We start from the raw sequence: 27690 nt of genomic DNA, 5'->3' as shown, positions 1-27690 counted from the left end.
AAGATGATGATATTCATGTTGCCATTGATAATATTGCAGTCGCAATTTTGTAGTTTACGATTAGAAAACTGGATGAAGTTATAAAATCAGCTAGGTGGTTAAAAGGTGCACCTGTCACCAGTCCAGTGGAATTTAATTGAAAAACTGAAAGGTTCTGATGGAATTTTAAAATATATTGAACTGTCTAGAATTATGTTGGCCATCTTGACAGTTCCCCCATAGTAATGCAGAATGTGAGAGGATTTTCAGTGCTGTTGCGAAAATGAAGACTAAATTTAGATCTAATATTAGTGATCACACATCAATAAAACTTTTATTAGCTAAAGCAGGCCTACATAGCAATTGCTATGAACAAAATTATGAAGTTTCTTTTTAAATGAAAGCAAAATCTGCCACTGTTCATAACATTTGTACGAAAACTGATTAAAGTATGGTTCCCCCCCTTAAACGATGCAAGTACTAAATTTTTTTTTTATGTGTAAGGTATTTTTGTGTTGCTTGCATTTAAGAATTAGTAACTATTTAAAGTTAATTCATTATTAAAAACTACATTTTTATCATTTAAAAAGTTTTTTTAACATTGTGAAAAATCTCCTGATTTCTTAAAAAGAATCTCCTGATTTTTGAGTGTCATAGGTTGGCAAGTATGCTGAATTCATTAGAAAGAATGAATTTCATCTTAATCTGGAGATTTTATTAGATTTTAAAAATGGTTTTATGAAACAGTTGCCAACCATGGTGATTGGAGTACTAAAAAAAGGAATAAAATTCTGTGATTGTGAAGAATGATTTTGAATGGATCTGATACTTTTTTAAAGTAATTTTGTCTGCTCTCTACAGTTATCAGATGTGTGTTGTCTGTTCGAGAAATGTTGCACAAATGCATTTACTATTATTTTACTAGAAGTAATTCCATTCACTAAGAAAGGTTTTTTTATCTTAAAAGGTATTTCTCCTGCCTTCTTAGCATGCCCGGCAAGGGCATTGCTTACTTTTCATTTCTCATGCTTCGAAATAACCCAATGTCACTACAGTGGTGCCCGCACTAAAAAAGGTGGTGGATAATAATTCTCCGCCACTAGGATTTGGTGATTAGGTCCCATAATCCCCAGTCACACTTTAAAAAGGGGAAGTATGTAAGGTATTTCTCCCGCCTTAGCATGCCTTCGGGGTGTAATTGGAAGGCATACTCGGCACATATTCGAGAGTTTCGTGGCTCGAGTCTTGGCGAAGGTATTGCTCATTTTTCGCATCTCCTGCTTTGGAATAACCTAATGACTCTACAAAGTGTTCTAGAATTTTTAAAAATTTTTGCTAGAAATTTATATTTTCTTTTTCCCATCCTTTTGGAAGTTTGTCTTAAATAAAGTTGCCAAATGTTCATTTCTCTGAGAGAACAGTCTTTATAAAGAAAGCAGCTTGTTTCTGCCAAGCCTGAATGTCAGATAAATGTTTAGTTTTACTTTTCTTCTTAGCCTATTTTCTATTCTTTCATCACTTTAAGTTTATCAGACCAGAAGCATCTGTAGCCTTTAATCTTCCCTCTTGGAATACATTTCTTAGCACAAAAAGTTATTTTTCTTGTAATGGATTTGAAAATGGTTTCGACTTTTCCACCAAAATCAATTTTGTCAGGATCAAGCCCAATATTCATTATTTTCCTTAAAATTCCAAGATTTTTTTTTAAACATACATGCTTTTACTTATGTAAAAGGATGGAAATGTAGTATTGGCAATTACTTGTTGATGCCTGAACCAGGGTCATCCATTACTTTTCTTTTGGTATAAGGTAAGAGGTTGGATGTAGCAAGCAAAAGTGGGGAATGGACATTGAAGTCCTTGTCAAAAATAGTTTTTATTGGAGTATTCAGATAAATGAAATCGGGTTTGTTATTAGGAGGATTATACATAGCAATAATTTTAAAGTGGATTTCCTGTTTCCATATATCCAGATTTACAACTTCACTTTTATCTCTTGAATGGTTCATGTACTTTATAACTCTAAAGTCAGAAGTTGAGTTTTCTTTGACTTCTGTAAGAATTGCACTCGCAAACTTGCCTAGATTTTGGTAAAATGTATAAAGAATAATCCTTGAAGCAGAAATATTTCAATTTCTGAGGAGTTAAATTTCCTTCTATAACTGTAAAAACATCAGTATTATAACAATTCAAATTCTGTATAAGTTCAGTCCTTTTGGCTTGAGAAAAACCACCTGTGTTCTACTGGAGAACCTGTGTAGAACTGTAGGTGACACATGCTGAGATCACTTAGCTATATTTCTATATTACCAGGATGCACTGTTAGGAGGTGAATCTACATTGCATCTACATTTATGAAATACAACTTAATACAGTCAAAAGTCGTTAATCCGGACTCGTCGGGACTTCGGCAATTCCGGATTATCGATTTTTCCGGATTATACGAGGGCCATCCAGGAAGTAGATTACGTTTCCGTCTGTGTCCGCTAGGGGCGGGGCTAGCGCGGCCATCTTGGGGTCAGAGCGTTGCGCAGCTCAGTCTGCATCTAGCCGTGCTAGTGAGAGGTTCGTGCTGTGCTCCGTTCAGATACTGTGATGGTTTGAAATGTCTGCGTTAATTGAAAATCCCGCGAGCTGCGAGGTGCGCTCAGTAATAAGGTTTCTGACTGCAAAAAACTGTAAACCGATAGAAATCTATCGGCAGCTTCGTGAAGTGTATGGGGACAACATTATCACTGAAGGTGGAGTGCGTCAGTGGGTCATAAGATTTCAAAATGGCCGAACCAATGTTCACGACGAAGATCGAAGTGGGAGACCCAGCATAGTGACCGCCGAACTTCTCGAAAAAGTCGATGCTAAAGTCCGTGAAAATCGAAATTTCACAATAACGGAACTTTCTTTGACTTTTCCACAAATTTCGCGAAGTTTGTTGCACGAAATCATCAGCGAAAAGCTTGGTTACCACAAGTTTTGTGCAAGATGGAAGGCAAGAAGAGGTAACGAAGTGGTTGAAGGCGCAGGCGGCCGAATTTTTCGACGAAGGAATTTCCAAGCTCGTACATCGCTACGATAAATGCCTTAATTTGTATGGTGACTATGTAGAAAAGTAGTATTTGAGTGTGGCTTTCATCTGTATATAATAAAATTTGTTTCCTATACTTTGTTTATTTTTTTATTCCAAAACGTAATCTACTTTCTGGATAGCCCTCGTAGATCATCAGTTTAAATCTCGTAAGATGGCATGCAGAAATTCTAAAATTAAAAATATGAAACCGTAATTTATAAAATAAAGAACAATTATGATCTAAAGGGTATCAAAATTTGCAAAAAGAAAAAGCTTAATATTTATTTGTTTACTTTATTAAACATTTCTTTCAATGTAAGTTGTTTAAGTTGCTTCGTTTCATGTGATAATACTTTCTCTTTAATTCTATTAAACAGACATAATTTCTTGTTTAGTTACAAAGTTACGCTGTTCAAGTCCTATAATTGCTGTGTCGAGAACACCGACTAATTTGTCAATCGAAATTTTTTCGTTTTCACTAACCTCTGTCACTTTCTTCGCTATCGGAAGCGAATTATAATGACGAGGAATTTGTTTTAAATCATATCAAAGACAGAGCACATCAAGATGAAATACTAATTTGGTAAGGAATTATAAGCCAAATAAAATAAAAACATCTGCCCTGAAGATAAGGATAGTGTTGACAGATCAACTTCCAATTCATTACGCCGGGCGGCGTTGCCCCGCCGAGCAGCGTGAAATTAATAAACAGATTTCGGATTTCAAAACATACTTTCGCTTTAGATCCTTTACATATTAACAAATATATATGGGAAATTCTATTTGATATAATCGAAAGTTTAAGCTTACTTTTATAAGATTGCATTACAGTCTGCAAAAAATAATAAGCCGGATCCAATTCGAAAATTAAGGAACAACGCAATCATCAACATTAACTGAAATAGATAATTAAATAATTTTAGCTTATACATCCATTATACATAAAACGCGCACGCGAAAACGTATTCTGCACTTGCGCACACTCATATGCGCAGTCGTAAAAGGTCTTACGCGCACGCGTAAACACCTATGCGCATGTGTCAACGCGGCGCATGCGCAGAAAGTTTTTAGTTTTGAGGTCCGGATTATAGAACATTCCGAATTATGGGTGTCCGAATTAACGACTTTTGACTGTAGCATTAAAATTTTTTGTCATTCTGTACTGTTAGACAAAATGGCAGATTTCTGAAAAAATGTAGCACTTTCTTTTGTATGAGCTGGCAAACCTCACAATCCCATTAAGAATCCTCATGTGGAAAACAGAAATACTCTCAGTACAAAACACCATCAAATTTGAAGCCAAAAACATCACTTTTAGTGGATATCAGCACTCCTCTGCTGTGCGTGCATGCATACCTAGGTTCCCACATAAGCATGTTTTGATGATGTCATGGGTTACTTAGTTACATAGTTTGGTGTCATATGATGTCATTAATATTTTTTGGGATGTGCTGATAAATAGAAAGTATTTAACCCTTTGGCACCCAGTTTTGTTATGCGTTGGAATCTATATGTTCGTACGGAGCCGAAAGGGTTAAGTCAGGAAGAAGAACTTACAATTTTTAAAGAAAGACTATGGGGTTTTACAAAATTAAAAGTAAAGCACATATTTAGTTAAAATGCACTGATGGAAAACAAAAACCTAATATTTAGAAAAAATTAATTTAGAGGAATAAAAAGGTAAAGCATTTGTGTAGGTAACATATTTATGTGATTAATGTTTCAAGGTCATAAGTATGTACAAGAAGAGCCATTTCAAATGTGGAAGGGTGGTACATCAATAAGCGCTATAGTCACCATTATGTTAAATGCAAGCATGTAAACAAGGATGGGTTAGAGTAGAGAGAAGGGGACCCCTTGTATTATTGCTAAGTTGTTTCATTTATTGCCAAGTAGTTGTTTCATTTATGGTAGCCTGAGTAGTTGAATGGTATGGAAACCCTATTATGATGTAATCGGTTCTATGATTGCGGTAAATTCATAAGGGCTTGTGGCAGGGCTTAATTTCTAAAAGTAGAAGTGCTGGAGCCCTATGGAAGACCATCAGGAAAGAGGAACAAGCATAAATAAATAAATAAAATGACTATTAAAATCATTAATAAGTTGAAAATTAAATAGTTAATGAGTATCAAATTAATTAAATTATTATTTAATTGATATCAATAATTAATATGTATTGTTTAATTTATAATTATTATTTAATTAATTTATTATTTATTAAAATAATAAAAGATCAAAGTAATTAAATAATTAAAATGTAAAGTGATAAATAAAAATTTAATAAGCGATTTTTTTTTACATAATTTTATTGCTAAAAATAAAATTTTCTAGATCAAATTTCTACTGAAATAATTGTTTCGTTACATAAAAAAAGTGCCGGAGCTTTCTTTTTTAGGGCTCCGGTGTGCTCTGGCTAGAATTAAAATATGTCCACAAAACTAAGAAAGCAAAGTATTTTTAACTCTTAAATTCAAAAATTAAAACCCCAACATCCTGATTGAGTTTTTCCTCTAATACTCGTAAATTTATGCGATCTTTTGTTCAAGAGTGGTGGTGATAGTAGTACTTTGTAGTGGTGGTACTAAAGGTTTTCAACTTTTGTTTAGATGGTACACATTAGTCAAAAGCTTGAGAACCGCTGGTTTAGATGGTAAAATGGCCAAACATGGTAAGATTAATTTGAAGTTTCTGTATGATTTGGAAAGAAAGGGGAAAAGAGCATTACTTGACTGGTGTGTAAATGAAGGTTTACTTAGTAGCCATTATTAGGTGTCCTGTTTGTAGGAAGGAAATGCATATGGTCGAACGTCGGAAATGCGTATGGTCAAACGTCGTTACGGAAGATATTTTTTACTCTTATTTTGTGAATTTATGTGGCGAGGCCAGTATACAGATTCTAGTTTAGATAATTATAGGAAGTTTTTGGATGCTGTTTAGGAATTTTGTTTGACTGAAGACGTGTTAATTCGTAAATAAGGTAAGTGGATATAACCTTTGTGTAGTGCAAACATGAATTTCCTTTTTTTATGTCATTTCATTGTTTGATTTAAAATGTAGTTTATTGAGCTTGTATATTTATTGTTAGCTGCTCCTTTTACTTAATATAGTTCGATGTGTACATGGACAAAGTCAAGGAAGTGCACAAAGCCTAGTTTGTGCAATTCTCTGATTTTTTCTAAAGTGAAAATAGGTCGATGTGTACATGGATACCAAGTTTGTGCAATTCTTTGTCTTGTTATTTTGGTTTTGTGTAATATACAAGTGATATTTGTTGTTCAATCATGTTTTTTATTTGCTTGATGGGAGAAAGATTGGGTGACCTTGCAGGCCAAGGCAGGCTACAGGGTATCTGGCTCGAACCTATCCCTTAACTGATGAATTTGCTACACTTTGCAGTGTCACCATAAGTTCTAATGTCTGCTGCAGGTGCACTGCAATGTGCCACAGACGTGTGGCAAATATGATGGTCTTTCTTTTGAATGGCTGTATGTGTATTGCCTGCCGGACCCCAGTTTTTTGACTTCCCATGCCTACTGCTGCCAACAAGCATGCAATGTGAATACGTACGTGTCGAGTCTTTCTGCAATATCATGAAAAGACAATCCACCTTCTCTTAACTTTATTGCACAGCTTGTTTAAACGCAATAAGCTGTTGATACTGCTTTCTTTGTTTCTTTAAAACCTTTCTTGACTCAAATCTCACTCACAGTGCCCAATCTGAAAGACGAATAAAGCAGTTGAAGTTTACATCATGTATTTAAAGCAAACCTAATTTGCAAGTTCATAATGGCGCTACTAGTGTCTCACTTGTTCATTTAGAGTACATGTCATCTTTCGGATGTGCAAACATGCCTACCAAATTTCATTCACCTAGCACAACTCTTTCTTGGTGTTGAGATCTCATTTTCCATCAGTGTATTATCTACATATGTGTCTTTAAAATGATCAGTAAAATTTTGTCAAAATGCATAGTCTTAATATCATGACAGTTAAAAAAAAGGGGGCTAAAGTGACTATGGTCTTCTCTAAGTGGATAACTTAATAAATGGGAAAGCTTCACTAAAACTATATAAACTAATGTAGTTTTAATTTGTATTATTCACTTTATACTTTACATTATACTTTTAATTGTATAACTAGTAGCTAGTGTGAATTTTTTAATTTTAGGCTTTAAATAAAGAAAGTAAAGACTGTGCAGCTGCAAAAATATGTGAACTGAAAGGTGAAGATGATCTAGATGATTTTACTGTAGAAATTGACATTTTAACAGAATGTCGACATCCAAACATAGTAGGATTAAAAGAGGCATTTTTTCATGAAAGTAAATTATGGGTAAGCATTGTTTCTATAATTTTTTTAATATAGTTGTTTTGTTGCTAATTAAATGGCTGAATTCATACAGGGTGCAAAAGCAAATGAGAAAAATAAGTAGCAAGCCTGTATCATTTAAGCGGATATGTTCGATACTACTGCATGTGGTTTCATGAGTTATTTTTGCCATTCCTTGGAAAATGAAGACTTCAATTATTGCTTATCATTGAATTCTGTCGTCAGACATTAGAGGAATCATTGTTTTAAATGTTTCTTCCAGTAAATCATATGATAAATCATGGAAATATGGAATTCTGTTTGACTTCCTTGACTGTATGTGGAAATCTACCCTTTTTTACTCAAAATATTTTTAAAACCATGACTTTTCAAGTTAAGTTTGATTCTTTAACATCCAGCATTTTCTATCACTGAGATGTACCTCAGGGGCGCTTGCTGAGTATCCTGCTATTTAGTCTAAAAATAAATTTTCTTTTAAAAATGCTTCACGTGACAGACATTGGTAAATTATGTGTCAATGATATAATCATAACTTGTATGGGATTGACATGTAATACATTGAGAGGTAGTTACGGCTTGCCCTGTGTAAAAATATAAAAAATGGAGTCTGAAGCATTGCTTCATTAAAGTGAGGAAACCTTTTACTCCGGCCAGAAGTGAAATGTTTTGGATTCTATGCTGACAACAAACTTTCTTTCATGCCATATTTTTGTGAAGTACGTGAGGACCTTAAACATTTTAAAATTTTGTCATGGATTTGCATGACATCTGTTTCACTGAAACTTAATCCCATTGATCATCAAGGTCTGGAGATTTATACTGAAGCATTGAAAACTTCTCTAGTTCAGAGCTTATATGTAGAAAGTTGTGAATCATCTTTGTAGTTCAGATGTGAGTGTTTATGTCATGCTATATTTGAGTGTTGTGTTGCAGCCTTTGCATTCTTTTTTATTCCTTTTGCTTGTTAATTACTAGTATTGTATCTGGTTTCAAACACAATTGTTATGTATTCTCTTCATTGGTTTATGAATCTGTTCGTCGTGCAAGAAGTATAATTTAGATACGTGTCGGTAAAAAGCAGTAAATATTTGTGAAATATCTCTTTCGTGTGATTTTTAAATAAAGTTTCTAGAAGTCTTCCTGCATTTAAGTAAGAAATGAGTGACATCCTATATATGTACAAAATATGATATATAAAACAAAATTATTAAACTTAATTGGAACCAATTGACAATAGACCTTTAAATTCATAAATTTTAGGTAAACACATCCCCACTTCAACGATGCATTTTGCACCAATTTTTCGTGACGCTGTGATCATGTTACATCACTCTTTCCCTGAATTTTTTCTGCACTACAGAATCACTAGCTCAACTACTACTAGTATCGAAACAAAGAGTTTCCGGCTTAATAATATGACTGCAGTTAGTAGGCCTCATTTTTTCTCGCCTGCTGCTACAATAGGAGTAAATGATGTCTCTTCACTTGGCCTTCTTTCTTTGTGGTTTAAAATGTAAACTGCCTATAGAAATTGTGAGGCATATTTAGCATCCCTAGTGTGGTAGTAATTTAAGTAAAAATGTGTTTTGGAAGAATTTTTATGTTAGAAAAAAAATGGTGTAAGATCAAGTCAGGTATGATTTTCTTTCCAGTCATCTGCACTGCAATTTCTCTCTACCATGACTAAACAATGAATTTTTTTCATCTTAAAAAGAAAAAAAAAATGCATCACATAGAGCCAAGAGGAATTTCGCCTTTATCGTGAGATTTTAATGGAAAATTAACCTGAAATTAATTTTTTAACTCATTGCATGCCTAACGTTTCAGTCGCTGGTGGAATAAATTCAAAGTAATGTATGAAAAATAAACTTGCTTGTGTTATCAAATGCTTTTAATGAGTAATTTTGGAGATGATGTAAGGCTTACAGCTAAATGCTTTAATGTCATTGATCTGCTTGTTAATGCGTATTGCCTCGGCTTTCAGCGAATAAATTAAGCTTATTTCCATTTGTACGAGAATTTCCATTTATTCAAGGTATCGTACTGTAAGACCATTTTACCCTATGTCTTATTTGCCTCAAAATCCAGTCTGGAGAAATGTTTCAGCCACTGCAGTTGAGACATCCAAATTCTCAGTATCCTGCCTTCAATTGTCTTCAACCTATTCCAACCTATTTCAACCTTTTCCAACCAACCTAGTTTGATTCCTATCAAAATCAAATTTTATCCAAAAAATGACGGTATTTCAAGTTTAATGTTAAGATATGGAATGATAACTTTCCTGCTCTTTTTGATAATTTCTGAAAATATTTTAAAATGTATTGATAATTTGAAAACAATTAAAAATGGAATCTGAAAAAAATTATTCTCTTTATGTGAAGGTATTTCTGTTACAAATTAATTGAATTGTCATGTAACGTTAGAAAAATAGGCAGAAATATTTTATGATGTTAACTCTCATTTAAATTATTTATTATTAGCTTGTGTTACCTTATTTAAACTGAAATTGAACTTTACTTATTAAATCATTTTTCTTATACATGTGTGTCATGATATGTATAAAAGAAATATAAGTAAGGATGTATGTCAGAATAATCCTCTTAAGAATAATTTCTTATATTTATGTGAAAATGTTCAAAATGAAAAAGATTATGTTAATCATGTTGCAAATCATAAGTGTGAAAATTCCTGTGCAAATAACCAGTTACAAGGTTTATTAAATAACTACAATCATATATTTGCAAAAAGTAAATATTATATAGGTTGTGTTAATATTGAGTTCAGAACTTCCAGTTGCTTATTGCTCATATAGAGCATTCCCTAAAGATAATACTGAAATTCAAAACCTAATAGACAAATTATTGCATGCTAATACAGTAGAAGTCCAGAAATCCGCAAAGCTTGGGACCAGAGGTTGTGCGGATTATAGGATTTTGCAGATTTCAGTACAGAAAAGATAAATCGTAATATTCAGAATAAAAGTGCAAAATAAATAAGGCATATTAGATACATTTATTTAAATTATTACATATATTACAGTACAAAGTCCGTAATTCGGACTTGTCGGGACTTCAGTTCCGGATTAGGGGTTTTCCGGATTATAGATCATCAATTTAAATTTGGTAAGATGGCATGCTGAAATTATACAATTAAAAATATGAAACCATAATTTATGAAATAAAGAGCAATTATGATCTAAAGGGTACCAAATTTTACGAAAAAAAAAGCTTAATGTTTATTTGTTTACTTTATTAAATATTTCTTTCCTTGCAAGTTGTTTAAGTTGCTTTGTTTTTTGTGCTAATACTTTCTCTTTAATTCTATAAACAGACATAATTTCTTGTTCAGTTACAAAGTTCCACTGTACAAGTCCTGTAATTGCTGTGCCGAGAATACCGACTAACTTGTCAATAGAAATTTTTTCGTTTTCACTAACCTCTCTGTCACTTTCTTCATTCATGCCTTTATCCATTTTTTGCAGCAATTCCACTTTTTGTTTGATTGACATCGAAACATTGTAGATCCTTTGGCAGCTCCAGAATTGGAAACTCTTTTTGACATAATCGAAAGTTCAATACTATTTATTTACATTGGTGATTAAAGGGATATTTAAAAGCATTAGGGATGTATTCAACAGACATATAAAAATAAGGGATACTAATAAAGCATAAAATATTCAATTTTTTTTGTTTCAAACATTTTTCTGATGGAGGTTTGTTTTAAAACTTTAGGGTGCTCCAGAGTAAGTCTTTTTTTGTAAATTAAATAGAGTCGTAATTTTAGGTATTTATCACAATGTTCCAGACCCTGATTAAAAGATATTTTCTCACTTTTATCAAATTCACTATCTGTGTCAGTGTCTGAATTGTCTTCTTGCTGTGGCGAGTTTAAAACAGAGCCAATGATTTCTTCATCAGTCATCTGATATGCCAGTGTTAGCTCATCTGAACACATCCATCCATTCAGCAATATTTTCTTCTTGCAAAGCGTCCTCATTTATTCTTTCTTTCGAATATAAAAACAATTCTCTTGCTTTAACCCTTGCTGCACTGATCCTAAAACCTGAAAAATCGCTGTCATTACTCTCAGTTTCAATAAACAGAGAAGATGGCCATACATTATGCCAGGCATTTACTAATGTCGTTTGGGAAATATAATTCCATGACTCAGCTAACAAATAAATGCAGTCTTTGATTGGGAATTTTTTTTTTTTTTATATAATCACAAAGTGGAATAGACTGGTCACTTGAAAGATTTTTTTTCAGAAATTCTGATTTATAAGTGACATTTAATACTGTATATTATGCCCTGGTCCATTGGTTGGATCAATGATGTAGTATTTGGGGGCAAAAAAAGGACCATAACATTATCACATGTTAAAATGGTTGCATCTGGATGTGCAGAGCAGTTGTCTAACAATAGTACAATCTTGTAATTTGATGGTAACCCCACACTGTTACAATACCTTCTAGCCTCTTTAATGAAATGCACCATGAACCATTCAGTCATAAGTTGTTTTGAGAGCCAGGAATTTTTATTATTCGTATAAATCACAGGTAAGGATTTTACTCTTTTCAGAGCTCTGGGATTGGTGCTCTTACCCATTACCACTGGTTTACATTTGTAAGTTCCAGCTACACTGCTGCATACTAAATGTTAACTCTTTCTTTAGCTTCTTTCACCCCTGATGGTGCACTTTCTTCGCTTGTCACAAATGTCTTTCTTGGCAAACATTGCCATAAAAGTTCAGTCTCATCCATATTAAAAACCTGCTCTAAGATTTTCTTCTGCCACTAACACAGAAAATTCATCAATAAACTCCTCTGCAGCATCTTTATCTGCTGAAAGTTTTCCTCCATATGCTTTCAGATAACGTGTACTGTATCTCTGTTTAAATCTGTTCAGCCAAATGATACTGAAATCACATGGCTCCTCTATTTTTAAATCATCATTAATCTGCTTCCACTTTTCTCAGGAGCGGTTTTGAAATTGGTTACCACATCACTCCTCTGCTGCCGGAATCACTCCTACAAGACGGCATCAAGGTTGCCGATTTTGCCTCATGCAAAGATTTCAGGTTTTAGATTCTGATGTTAGAATTACTGTTGCTGTAAAATTTCAACAGCTTTTCTTTATTTTTCCGTATATCATACGCAGTCTGTGTCACAATTACATATAATTCTGCTATAAACCAAGGAATAGCACCTGCCTCCATCTTTTGCAGAATTTCCACTTTTTGCATTATGTCAATGCGACGAGTTTACATTTTTCAATGTTTCAAGCAGTAAAATCATGAGTGTGTTTCTTATCCGTCATTGTATTAAAAAGTGCTGAAATTTAAAATATTTTTAAATTATCCACAAAATATCCGGATAAAAAAAAAAAAAAACGGCAGCACTAAACAATCTCGTGAGATAACAAAGCTCAGAAAATACAACATTGGAGATCAGAGATCATCATTCATTGAGTGGTGTTCGACCCGAAGTCTTTACCACTACATGTTATTCTTACCCTAAGGACCTGTAAATTTCGTAAAATTCCTAATAAGGAATGGACCTGTGCACTAAGAATTAGTGCGGGTTGTCCAGGAGAAGTAGACGTGTGTGGCGCTATCTATGGGCCAGCAAGGCAATTGTCATAGCAGAGTGCAGGCTAGTGTGTCGCTGTCTGTTAAAGGATTCTGAAGTAGCACTGTATTAGTCAAAGTCATCATTTACTGAGTTTTAGTTGCAGTTCGATAAGTTTGAAGTAAAAATCTGATAAGCATAGCCTAATCTTAATCTTTTAGTTATCTTTTGAGAATCTGAGCATTAATTTTACTATTTTGAAGGCTAATAACATTTTTTTGGTGATACTGTTATAATTTTTGATGCGATGGGCTATTTTCGTAATGCTCTGAAGAAGTCTTGAAAACTTTAGGATCCTGGAATACTTGAGTAACTTCTGAAGGGAATTCTTCTGGTTTAGATTTTAGTTTTATTGGGACACTGAAGTTTAATTTTGAAGCTTCTAGAGTTTCTGATTTGGGATTTTCAAATATGTCAGGAAAATCTTCGGGTTTAGGTGAAGGAGTTGATTTTTTTTCAGGAGGATTATTTTCAAATTGGTGACGTCACATCCACGATACGAGCTTGCTTGACTTCCGGAACAAAAAATACTCTTTGGTTTTTGATTATCTTTAAGATTGGATGTGTTTACTTCTATGATTTCCAGCTCACTTTCAGCAACGTACTTGTTTAAAGCAATTTGACTGAAAATGACCAAACTCCTGACAATTAAAACATTGTACAGAATGTTTGCGTGGCATGTATTTCTCTATTATTATTATGTTAAAATCGAAAATGTGGTTTAATCTATGAATATTTTCACCTGCAGCATTTCTGTGCAACTCTAAAAAGTAAATGGGAAGTTGAATTATTTTATCTTCTATTTTCTTGCTGAATTGTTTAATTTTAATTACAGGAAAACCTCTGCTAAATCATCCTGAATTTCTGCTTCCTTAACTGTGCTTGGCATATTTTTCAAAATAACTTTTATGGCGGATTCTTTATTAAATTGGAAAGTGTGAAACTGAATGCCTATTTTCTTGAAATTTTCTATGGTATTATTAAAGTCATCAAGTGTAGTTGTGCGCAAATAAATTGCTTGGTTCTTCATATCTGCTTCGAAACTTTGTTTACATAAATCATGACACATTTTCTGTATAGATATTCTGTCAGGGTTAGATTCTGTGATTACTATAGGAGAGATCTTTTCAGGTGGGATTTCTTCTGAAACTTCCATTTCTATACTGAATGTGGAAAATTTATTATGTTTGGGAATTTCGTCATTATTTCTAGTGAGTTTAAAATTTGGTTTGCATGTTTTCTTAGGTGTTTTCCATTCTGAGTTCTTTTCGTGGGTTGAATTATCATCGTTATTTGTAGTCATTTGTTCTAAGCGTTTTTGATCTTTGGATTGTTTTTCTATTAATTGCACCAGTTCCATGTATTTTGGATAACATTCATCATCAGGTGTCATTCCTTCAAATTTATTCTTAAGAATTTTAAGTTTTATCTTCTGGTGACATAGAAAATGAGGTATCGAACTTTTCTATTTGAGCTCGCATTTTTATTTTGCAAATTCGTGCTATTTTCTGCTACTTCTTGTTGCGCTGCTGTTAAATGAGGGAAAACCGATTTGAATTTCTCGTAGGGTTTATCTTGGAATTCTTTAGTTCTCTTAAGTTTCTTCTGCAAATTATCTGAGTTGTGTTCTTTTTTCTTTAGGAATTCTTTACGGTTTGGCTGAACACTGTCGTTTGATTTGGTGGAATAATCTGAGTCGAAATCATAGTCACTATCGGTTCTATTTGCCCAAACTTTATCTGGTGGTTTTTTTGCTACTGGCCATCGTGAGGAGAACGAACAAAAGTTTAACTTACCAAATTTCAAGGTGAGCGAAAAAATTCTGTACTTGTCTCTAGGAGCTCAACGTACAGAATGAGCTTAATGTACTCCTTCGCACTTGCCACCAACAAGAATTTATTCTGGAAAATACAACAATGTGAATCGTGAACTTGAAATTATTCGGTATTTTTCGTAGTATTTATAGTAGTAGTATTTAGTATTCGGTAAGACTGTGGAATCAGTTTGAATCTGAGGCTTCTGTATCTAGAAGACATATTCCAGGTAGATCTAGAGTTACAACTTCTGCGGGAGACCGTTATTTAGCTCTTTTGGCCCGAAGGAGGAGTAACATTACTGTGTTTCAGCTCATGGCAGATTATTTAGTGGCAACAGGAACAAGAATTTCAGCTACTGCAGTGCACAGATGCCTGCACAACACAGGTCTGTATATAAAGGGACCAATTGTTTATGCCCCCTGGACCTGAGGACACAGAGGTGCCTGTTTATGTTGGGCAAGAAAACACGTCTCATGGACTAGTCAACAATGGGCATCTGTTGGTGTCACAGATGAGTTCAACTTCACATTGGAGAATGATTCAGGTTGTCAACTGATCTGGAGGGAGCAGATACAACCAATCCCACATTGTGGAAAAACGCAGTTACAGAGTTGGTGGAATAATGGTTTGGGTTGGGATCTCTCTCAGTGGCCACACTGACCTGCATATGCTCCATGGAGAAACTGACCAGTGTGAGATATCGAGACAAGATCCTTGATTAATATGTCCTTCCATATGCTGCTGTTATCGGTCCTGGATTTCTTCTGATGGATGACAGTGCGCAACCGCACCAAGCACAGGTTACTGAAGAATATCTTGAAGGTCATGGTATGGAGCGGATAGAATGGCTAGCTCAATCTCCAGCTCTGAATACGATAGAGCATCTTTGAGACTACGTAGGGTGACAGGTTGCTGCTTTAAGTCCTCCTCCAAGGTTGTTAGATGAGCTTGAACAAGGATTACTCCAGGTTAGGTCTTTGCTTCCCATTTCACTGACCAACAACTTAATTGATGGCATGGAATGTCGCTGCCACCAATGTATTGCAGCTAGGGGTGGACAAATTCCTTATTAGAAGCCATTTTTGTAATGTTACCACCCCATGTCCCTAAAAAAATTGTGATATACTGTTTCTCCAAACTGGATTTCTATGCCAAGAGTGCAATTTTTTGTTGTAATTCATGTTTGTGTTGAACTTTAGAAACATTTTATGTCAGATTCATTAAAGAACTGTTTAGTGACATGTCCTGTAAATTTCATGTTTCTATGCTGCTTCTCAAATTTCTATGCTATTCTCAAATTAGACACAAAAAACATAGTGTTGCTTAATTTTTGGAGGGCAGTGTATTTACCTAATACAGTACAAAGTCCGAGATCCGGACTTGTTGGGACTTCGGCAATTCCGGATTTGGGATTTTTCCGGATATTAGATCATCAGTTTAAACCTAGTAAGATGGCATGTAGAAATTATAAAATTAAAAATATGAAATCATGATTTATGAAATAATGATGCATTTATAATATCAAGTGTATCAAAATTTACAAAAAAAGCTTAATATTTGTTTTTTTACTTTATTAAACATTTCTTTCAATGTTAAGTTGTTTAAGTTGCTTTGTTTTTTACGCCTATACTTTCTCTTTAATTATGTAGAGAGACACAATTTCTTGTTCGGTCATAAAGTTGTTCAAGTCCTGTAATTGCTGTGTTAAGAATTCCGACTAAATTATCAGTCAAAATTTGTTCGTTTTTAATAACATTTCTATCGCTTTCTTCGCTATCGGTAGTGGTATTTTCTGGATCTAGATCCATACTACAGATTTTGCCCTCCGTTAACTGATTGATGATTGGGGCATTGTCATTGCAAAGAAAAACTTCTGATGTCGTCATCATGTGTTACTGCTTCTCCACATTTCTTTACAAAATCCATTAATTGGTTTGCGATATCCCAAAACCTTCAAATTCGCATCTATCATCTTCATCATCCTTACCAAGAAATATGGTAGCTGGCCATTAATCATGCCAAGCATTTTTTAAAGATTCTGGAAACACATCCTGCCACAATCTTGCGATGCTCCACAGAGCAAATTTTATGCTAAAATATTTAAAAAATTCTTGAAGTCTTGGCATTATTCAAAAACTTTAACATGGATTTTGAAAATGGTACATTGTATTTGTACTTCAGCATGCACACTATTCCAATATCCATAGGCTGAATGATGGATGTACAATCTGGAGGAAGGAATAATACAAATACATTATCTTTCACTAAAACTTAAGGTGAAGTATGAGCCAAACAGTTGCCTACAATTAAGACTATTTTTGCGTCATCATGTAAACCAACCAAATTCAAATGTTGTCAAGCCTTGGGTATGAAATGATCTTCAAACCGATCATTCATTAATGCTTGTGTCATGCATGTTCTTTTATTTGCACGATATATATTTATAGGGGAAAATGTTTACTCCTTTAAATGCTGAAGGTCGTGTATTTTTTCTGATTGCGAAAAGTTTACACATATGTGTTCCTGCAGCATTTGTTCATGCTAAAATTATTAGTTTCGCTTTGGAATTTTTGACATTAGTTGGAGCTTTTCTGTAGAGGTTGCCAAGGTATTTCCCTGTACATATTGCCAGAAAAGGCTAGTTTTATCAGTGTTATAAATTTGTTTCGGAGATAACTTTTCACTATTAATGAGTTCAATGAATTCAACTGTAAATTGTTAAGCATCTTCAGTATCAGCTGAAGCTTTTTCACGTGAAATTTTTAACTGCCTTAAATGATGGCGATTTTTAAAATTGGCTACTCCAACCTGTCGAATATGTGCTGTCAGTTTTTAAGTTCATTTCTTCACAAAATATTTTGGCTTGAGCCATTAGCATTGGACCCGTCAATGGCACGCCCATCACTGCGATGCTGTTTGACCCATTCAGTCATCAGTTTGTCATGATCTTCACTTTTAGCATGAGGAATAATTTTTCTCTTTTTCGTTGCGAATGGAGGGTCAGAAATTCAAAATGTTCCTTTTCCTGTTTTCCTATGTCATATACAATTCCTTATATCATATTTCCTCATGAACATTGACTTTCCAGTGCCATACTTCTTTCATAATTTTGAGACATGTATACCTTTATCCATTTTTTTTTTTTTTGCAGCAAATCTCCTTTTCTGTTTAATTGACATTGAAACATGCTTTTGCTTTGCAGATCCAGATTTAGAAATTCTTTTCGACATAATTAAAAGTTCAAACTTTAATTTTCATAAAATTGCTGTAATAATAGCAACCTGCAAAAAATAATAAGTGGATCAAACCAGAAATTGAAGGAACAGCGCAATTGGCTATATTAACTGAATTTCCTTTGAGTCACATTATACATTATTTGGCTGTTAATCGTGAGATTGACAGTGAAAGACAAGTTGTTCCACTAAATTTTGTCTTGCTTCTATCACATACCTTGATTATTTAGCCTCAGTTGTATGATTTTAGTTATTTATTATACTATGTATAATAAATGTTATGCGTATGTTTCTTGCACATGATATGCTTATCTGAATTCTGAATAAATTCCAACATATACATAAAGCTTATCGAGGGCTGGCAATCAATCTCTGCGGGTCCTAAATTCTGCTACCAAGCACCTCCCCAAGTTCTAAATTTTTGCCACCCCAAAATTTTGGGTCCCAGTGCTTTTCCTGAATTCTAAAAATTTTGTCAGCCCTTAATTTTGTTGTTTGGTGCTTTTCTAGATGCCAAACATTTTGTCTTCCTAAATTCTGCCGCCCAGTGCAACCATATGAGCTCTGGCATCTGTTCTGGGTTTATATGAATAAAACATCAGTTATTCTTAATTCAAATAGCACTAAATGTAATCTTTTGATCTCTGACTATCATTAACAAAATCTGTATTTAACAAATGGAAAGAAATTTTTGTTAAATTTTTCATAATTCAAGATTTCTTAGTACATTTAACTTAAATCTCTACTCATTGCCATGCGTAATGTCAACATAAAAGGTTACCATGCATGTTGTTATTGAATTACTAATATAAAAAAAATTGTTTAGGCATTGCTGCATGAGTCATTACTCAAGTTGTCATGTGTTGATGAACATTCATTGATGAAAGCAAAATATGATAAATATGATTTCATTTCTCGTCCACTTTTCCAGAGTCCATTGGTCATGGTAACTCTTTTCAAGAGTACTTTCAAGAGTGCCACAATACTTCATAGGTGAAACATCAGTGGACTTTGCAGAAATACATAGAAAAGGTATATATGGTATACCTGTACCAGATTTCATTTTTTCAAGGAAAGCAGTGTTACTTTTTGAAGTATGACTTGCTGTTGCTTTATTTTGATGAAGTTTTACTCTTTGAAAACCTTGGGATAAAAAAGTGGAATTTATTATGTAAATATCAAAAGTAAACTTTTTCTTTGATAGTGTATTGAGTTGATTTAAAAAAAAAATTCACTCTTATTCTTATTTTCCCATTGTAAGAGAACCGTGTGAATATAGTAAATGCCTTATGGAAAGTTTCTGTGCATTAACAGAACCCACTTTGTAAATTTTTTTTTTGGTTCTCAATAATAAATAGACCTTTTTTGTTGCTGTCATTTAGGTAACCCCTGCTCATCAAGGGTGACAATGCATTTCTATTTATCTCTTACTAAATAATTTTCATACAGTGTTTTATACATTGTTCTGTATTGAGCCACATGCCTCAGCATAGCTGATGAACAATATTTTTTAGCTTTTTAAAATTATAAATTGTGGTTTACTTTATTTATTGTTAGTACAGGTATATGGAGAGACTTTGCTACTGATTTCTGCATCAGTGGATTTTCTTGATACCAATGATTTAACTTTAGAAATATTTGAAACAGTGTGTACCTTTTTCAAGTATTTGTTTGGAGTTTTCATTCAGTGTTGAAGCACTGATTGACGGTTCTTTCCTGTACAGTTAATAATTTTGCTTATTTTGCAATGAGAAATTTAAGTAGCACGCATTTCACAACATTTTCAAATTATGGAATAGGAATATTTCTCTTCCAAAAGTGCTCCCTCAGGGGCACACTTTTGTGAGTACGGGTGTGGCAATCCTGAGGTACCCTAGCCCTTCAGGTGATCATCTTCTTGGTGAGACGGGTGTCATGATCCTGGAGCCCCAGTGATCTATCCTCTTTTCCGTCTCCTCTCCTCTTGGCTGGAACTTTTTCCCTTCCCTTCTCCCTTATGGTTTCTCTCTACGGAGTTTGGGGCTCGTGCGAGAGACTGGAGCAGCCCTTGCCTCTAGTTTTCGAGTGGCGAGAAAACTGCCCACGTGTTTGCCGTGCGTAGAGACCCGTGTCGCTGGAAAGGAGGGTCCTGATAGTTGAGGGGCGAGGTACTGTCCCTAACACACTGCTTTGGCATCTGCTTCAGCTAAACGGGAGGCACCTTAGTTGTCCTCATGGGTGTCAATCGGCTGGTCACTAGTCCTTGTGTCATTGGCTTGGGGTCAAGCTCTCGGGAGTACCTGCTTTCGAGAAAGCCGACTGTGGGGCTTCAGTTTGCGTATAGGTCCGGCTTGCCCTAACACAGGAATCGGGGTCGTCGGACCCGAATCTTATATTTTTTATCATGGCTTCCCTTTTTATTTAAAAAAAAACCTGAGTCAAATGACACCAATTAAGACATTGAAATCTATGACAAATCCGTGAGCAAGAAAATTCGTACCGATGCAAATGCCAAAGTAACTACTGAATGTCCTCGCTTTGTTGTTGTTACCAGTGCCTCTGAAGAATTTAAAAAGATGTCTCCTTTCCTGATAAACAAATACATTCATTCATGCGTAGGTGAGCCAAGGAACATAAAGCGTCTCCGTTCTGGAGACCTGCTTATTGATACCTTTTCGGCCACCCAGTCTGCTTCACTTTTACGACAAACCAAACTTGGACAGGTATCTATAACTGCATCAGCGCACAAAACACTTAATTTCTGTAGAGGCGTTATCTCGGAAATCAACCTTCTGTGTGTGTTTAGAAGAAGAGTTCATCTCCGTGTTAGCTGATCAAAAGGTTTGTGCTGCCATGCGGATCAAGATGCGTAAGGAAGGTCAGTTGATTGACACCAAACACGTGATCCTGACCTTCAGTTCGCCTGATCTGCCGAAGAATATTAAGGCTGGATATCTAAACTGCCCTGTAAGACCTTATATTCCAAACCCCATGCGATGTTTCCAGTGCCAGCGTTTTGGCCATTCGAAGATGTCCTGTCGTGGGACCCTGACGTGCACTCGGTGTTCGTCGGTGTCGATAATTGCATTGCTGCAGCACTGTGTATTAATTGCAAGGGCGACCATCCAGCATTTTCCCGTTCCTGTCCAAAATGGAAATTTGAAAAGGAAGTTCAGACCATAAAAGTTTCTAGGAACATTTCATATGCCGAAGCCAGGAGACAAGTTCAAAGCACACAGCCTCAATCAAACAAATCATATGCCAGTGCCGTTAAATCAACACGCACTATAGCCACCCAAACTTCCATAAGTACACAGACTCCACCAAATAAAACCCAGCAACCTGCAAACAAGAAAAAGGAAAATACAACACACATCGTACAAAATAAAGAAATAGCTAATCGAAGCAAACCAACACATGTCCCTCCAGAACCAATTAACAAAAATAGAAGTCCCAGCAATAGTTCTGTAAATGTAACTATTTCTGAATCTGCAGATTCAGACAGTATGGAAGTGGAAGACGGTCTGGAAGTTCCCGAACATCTGCTTCCGCACAAAACTAGAAAGGAACACAGAAAGAACAAACATCAATCATAATGGCCACCCTCGTCTCCTGGAACTGTCGTGGTTTCCACCGAAATTTCCTTGACATCAAAGCTATGATCAATACTTATCATTCTATGTGCTTCGCAATACAAGAGACAAATCTGAAACCAGATCAACATGCAAAACTTCGGAGGTTTTCTCTCGTCAGGAAGGATAACCTTGCAGGTGAGCGTGCCAGTGGAGGTGTATGTCTCCTCACCTCACTGGACTATCCCTCAAGTTCATTTCCTTTGATGACTTCTCTCCAAGTTGTCTCTGTACAAGTAAACTTTCATATTGTAGTTTCAGTCGTTTCTCTTTATTTGCCTCCTAATGAGCACATTGATGAGCAAGATTTAAATGATCTTTTAGAGCAGCTGTCTGAGCCTTTCATCATAATAGGAGATTTTAACAGCCATAGTCCGCTTTGGGGTAGTAAAGATACAAATTGCCGAGGAAGACAAATAGAGCAGATGATCGAAGATCATAGCCTTTGTCTCCTAAATAATGGGCAGGATACGTACTTCCATGAGCATTCAAGGACATTCCACGCTCTCGACCTTTAGTGTCGGAAATGACCTGTACAACAGCGATCACTATTCTATTTTTATATCTCTTGCACGAAGAGGAGCAAACCCCATGTCGAGACTCCCTCAATTCATACTCGATAGGGCAGACTGGGAAATCTTCTCTTCCATTGCAGAGCTCACAGATGAAATGGTTGAAGATGCGCATATTGACGATGCTGTTGAAGCTGTTACTAATACTATTATTGAGGCAGCTATGCTTTCCATTCCTAGAACATCAGGAAAAATACTGAAATATTCGAGACCGTGGTGGAATCACGATTGTCATGAAGCACTGAAGAAACAGAAAAAAGCATGGGGTATTTTTCATAGATATCCGACTCTGCGAAACCTCATTGCATTTAAAAGAGCCAAAGCAAATGCACAAAAAGTAAGGAGGCAGAGCCAAAGAAATTCTTGGATTTCATATGTGTCGTCAATAACATCCCCCACGCCTAGTAAGCGGGTTTGGGAAAGAGTTCGAAAAGCATGTGGAATATATAAAGACCACTCACTTTCCTTTCTGGAAAAAGATGGCCGAGTGATTAGCTCCATAGAAGAAATTGCAAATAGTATTGGTGAGGCATTTGCTGCCGTTTCTTCCAGCAGAAATTACTCACCTGCATTTCTCTCTATCAAGCAGCACTCTGAAATAAATCCCATCAGATTCAACTCTTCCAAATCTGAGCCTTACTATAGAGACTTTACTATGCTTGAATTAAGGAGAGCTTTATTGCAGACACATAGGTCTTCTCCGGGTTTTGATGGCATAAATTATGAAATGCTAAAGCATCTGTCCTATAAGTCACTGAATGCCCTTCTTACTCTTTACAGTAGAGTGTGGAAGGAGCATACTTTTCGCAGTGCATGGAGGAGAGCTGTTGTAATTCCTATTGCTAAGCCAGGGAAAGATCCAAGGAATCCTTCCAACTATCGGCCAATTGCCCTTACGAGTTGCGTATGCAAGCTGTTTGAAAAAATGGTAAACAGCCGCCTAGTCTACTTCTTGCAAAAGAATAATATTATATCGCCTTATCAGAGCAGTTTTCGAAAGGGGAGAACAACAGTAGATAACATGCTCCTCTTAGAGACATCCATTCGAAAAGCATTTGTAAGAAGAAGCGACTTTGTCTCGGTATTCTTCGACATTGAGAAAGCTTATGATAAGGCATGGAGATACGGTATACGTCGCGATCTTCATGAGAGTGGCTTGCGCGGCAACCTACCAATTTTTATTCAAAATTTCTTGAACACTAGAGCTTTTCAAGTAAGAATTGGCTCTGTTTTGTCAGATGTTTTCGAACAGGAAGAGGGTGTGCCTCAAGGCTGTGTGCTTAGTGTAACCCTGTTCAGTTTAAAAATAAACTCTGTACTAAAAGAACTTTCTCCCACCATCTTGGGATATCTATATGTTGATGATCTGCAGATTAGCTGTCGAGCGGCAGACATGAGATACGTAGAGAGGCAATTGTAGATGGCTCTGAATAAGATCCAAGAATGGTCAAACAAAGAGGGATTTACTTTTTCCATACAGAAAACTGTGTGTGTTCACTTTTGTAGGAAGCGAGGTCTCCATCCTGAGCCTGAGTTATATCTGAATGGTACAATTATTCCAGTTACGCCCGAAGTAAAATTTTTAGGAGTGACGTTCGACCAAAAATTGACCTTCCTTTCTCATGTTTTAAACCTGAGAAAGAAGTGTTTAAAAACACTAAATATTTTAAAAGTGTTGGTGAACACCTCCTGGGGTGCAGGGCGTTGCTCCATGCTTCGCATTTACAGAGTGCTTGTCCGCTATAAACTGGACTATGCCTCAGTTGTTTATGGATCCGCTTGGTCATCAGTATTGTTAAAACTGGATCCTGTTCACCATCAAGCTCTGCAGATTTGTTTAGGAGCTTTCAGGACCTCTCCCGTCCAAAGCCTGTACGTTGACTGTAACGAACATCACTTTATCTGAGACGTGAGCAATTGTCCCTCTTGCAATATTTTAATATTCTATCCCAACCTGAACATCCCAATAAGCTGTGCTTACTCGATGATGTGTGTAACGCTTTATTTGAAATGCGTCCATCCTGCGTTCCTACCTTTCCTTTAAGAGTTCACCCTGTCATTGAGGAACATTCCCTCTCTGACATGTGCACCCAAGCAGTACAGAATTTTGAAATTCCACATTGGGAAAATTCACGGATTCAGCTTCTTGATGTTTTCAAACATCATGTGAAGGCAAGCACTAACGAGATCGTTTGCAGACAACTTTTCGCTAAGCACAGGCACAAATATAGCAGTTATTATCCGATATACACAGATGGATCAAAGTCAAATGATCATGTCGGGATGGCTTTTGTATTTGAAAATTACATAGAGGACAGATGCCTGCACCATGCTTTCTCAGTCCTAACATCTGAACTATCTGCAATATTGTATGGTCTTTTGTACATCTCAAAGCTCTGCCACAAAAGGTTCATAGTTTACAAAGACTCGTATCGTGCTCTTAAATCTTTGGAAGCTTTTCCCAACACTCAGAATCCTGTGGTAGTGGATGTTCTCAAAATTAAACTTAACGATTCGAGGATATGAAGTCCTGTACTGCTGGATTCCTGGACATGCTGGAATAAAGGGAAATGAGCTTGCAGATATCGCAGCAAAATCTTCTGTAGAACTGTCCAGCTGCCTTATACTTTTTAGAGATATCTGCTGTGTCATAAAGGGAAAGGTTCGAAAAAAAAATGGCAGCAAATTTGGGACGTTGAGCATCACAACAAGTTGAGAAATGTCAAGTCTAGAATTGAGCATTGGGATTTCGCTGGAAATCGTAAGGAGGAAGTTCTTTTGAGTTGCCTCAGAATTGGTCATACTAGAGTGACACATAACTATCTTCTTAAAGCTGAAAATGAGCCTGTTTGTTTTAATTGTAATGTTTGTTTATCTGTTCATCATATTTTAATTGAGTGTCCATGTTTTAATAGGCTTCGCGAGAAATATTTTAATAGCTGTGACTTGCCTCTCAACCGTTTAATCGGAAGAGAGGTCAATTGTAATTTATTTTATTATTTAAAAGAGACTGGCTTTTATTACCTAATGTAATTTGTTTTGAAGACTATGTCTTTAATTTTAATGTGTGCTTTCAATTTGTTTTTATATGACGTCATCCTCTGGATTTGGTACATTTGTCTACTTGTTTATTTATTGAATTTTAGAATTTTAATGTCATCAATTGTAATCATCCCATCTCGTGTTTGGTGCACTATAATCATCTTTGGTTTTTGCGCCATAATCTCTCACTCACTCTTCCAAAAGTGCAAAAGCATATACATCAATACAAAGCTTGTTTACATGTGACCTTTTGAAAGAATAAATTTAGAAAGAGCAGATGATATTTTTCATTTCTGCTGCAAGAAATTTTTTTCCAAAATAGTCCCCCCCTTTTTTTAAGTTCTGTATTGAAATTCTTATAAAATGTTCTCTACTGCAAAAACAGCCTGTGTATTTGCAGTAGTGACAATTTTTGGTATTTTAGCTTGTTAGAATATTTGTCATATATTTTATATGCTGCAGCTCCTGATTTCTTTTGGTTATGATATTTACTGTCTTATGTATTACATATCATCATTTTTAACTACACGTACCATTAGTTTTCAGTTTTATTTCTGATATTGGCATTGAACAGTTTATTAAAATTTAATAAAAAAGCTATGGTAGTCTTGTGCTTAGTGCAGATTACCTAGAAATGTTTTATATCGAATGTCTGCTAACCTAACTAGCCTAAATAGTTGAAAAGTAAAATTTCCGTAGAAATCATTTCTTTCAAAATCATGCAAACTGACCGTATTTTGCCACTAGATATTGGGTATGATATTCTATTGGAGGAACAAGACTCAAATTCTCTTGACTTGTGGTTGTCTGCTTAATGCGTACTATTTTGTTTGATATGCAGGTATTGGTACATTGCTGTGTAGTTGCAGTGTGAGTAGGCTACCTGAGTGAGCAGAGCAGTTACTGTTGGATTGCTTTAAAGAGGACAGCTGTATAATTATCATTATCTTCTGTGGATTTAGAAGTGACTAGGAGTTACAGGAGTTTTTTCTACTGTCAGCCACTGAGCTTTGTGTCTCTTATAGTGAAAGTGATCTCTCTACTGACAACCAAAGTCATTTAGAACACTGGATGATTACCTTAAAGAGGATTCATTGTATTTCCTTTGCATGTGCTTTATTACAATAGAATTTGGGCCATTTATTGTGATCATTTTGGGCATGGTTATTATTTATTCTATTATTAGTAAATACATTATAGAGACATTAGGTTATTTCGAAGCAAGAGACATGAAAAATGGGCAATGCCCTCGCCGGGACTCGAACCTCTAGTGCGTCGAGTGTGCTGGCTATAACACCACGAAGGCATGCGGGAGAAATACTCCCCCTTTTAAAGGGCGACTGGGGATTAAGGGATCCAATCACTAAATCCTGGTGGTGGATAATCATCATCCATCACCGTTTTTAGTTCAGGCACCACTGTAGAGACTGTAGGTTATTTTGAAATAGGAGACATGAAAAATGTGCAGTGCCCCTCTCCTTGACTTGAACCTCTCAAATACGCACTGAGTGTGCTGGCCATTATATCACGAAGGCATGCTAAGAAGGCGGTAGAAATACCCTATAACATTGTTTACCTCTGTTTTAAAACCTATTGCCACTATGTTTGCTATCATGAGTGAGCATTTGTGAACAAATTCAGCTACTGCCATCAGTTACTGATTGAACCCATGAGTGTCATCATTACCTGAGCATCGCTACCAGTGATCACATTGCCACTGACTACATAAGAACCATTCCAATTATTGCATACAAAATAATTGGAATGGTTCTTATGTATTATCCCATCAGCTGTGAAACTGTCACCAAGCAGCATGATTATAGGTAAGCATAATGTCACTAAACATTTGTACCATCTTTTTTTTCTTTGATGTAACCTTGATTGATTCTTAGTAAACCACCTATTGTTTTTTTGAACAAAAATGTAAGTGAACTGTTATTGCTGAACTTTTTTCTTGTGATGGGGTGGGAAGAGAGTGTAGGTCTGACCAACAAACAGTAATGGATTGGAAGCAACCACAGGCAGGAAGTATATATGGATAGCGTTCTTAACACAGCTTTGAGTAAAATTTAATATCATCCTGTAAAATAATAAAAATTGATCTTTTTATGAAGTTCAAAAGCAAAGCAAGTCAAATGCTGATTATTTATTAAAGAAACAGATGCCAGCTCCTTTAAAAGTCTTCATCAGCAGTTTGTGTGACTTTGGCTGGATCTATGCCAACTTTAATGGTTCGATGATAGCCAATTTTAACAGTCAATGGGATAATATGCAAGTACCATTGTAACATTTTATCTCTAGGAATGATATGTAGTCATTAATTTATTAACATAAGGCAATAAAAGTTTTCCCCTTGTGGCTGAACATTGCTAGCTAAACATTCATTGGAAATGGTTCAACCCATTTGTCATTTAGC

At 35.5% G+C, this 27690-nt stretch overlaps 1 protein-coding gene across 2 annotated transcripts in view; it reads left to right on the top strand.

Moving 5' to 3' along the window:
* Positions 1 to 27690, top strand: part of LOC118198763 (STE20-like serine/threonine-protein kinase) — a 249198-nt gene that overhangs the window by 28703 nt on the left and 192805 nt on the right. For both annotated transcript variants that reach the window (XM_085808321.1, XM_085808323.1), the window contains exon 2: positions 7211 to 7375. In XM_085808321.1, coding sequence (XP_085664447.1) covers positions 7211 to 7375 — 165 coding nt within the window. The remainder of the gene's footprint in view (positions 1 to 7210; positions 7376 to 27690) is intronic.

This window comes from Stegodyphus dumicola, chromosome X1 (assembly GCF_044657685.1).
Source record: "Stegodyphus dumicola isolate Sdum_Otavi_A_Nest chromosome X1, ASM4465768v1".
Classification (NCBI taxonomy): Eukaryota; Metazoa; Arthropoda; class Arachnida; order Araneae; family Eresidae; genus Stegodyphus; species Stegodyphus dumicola.
This window is presented reverse-complemented; position numbering and strand designations above follow the sequence as displayed.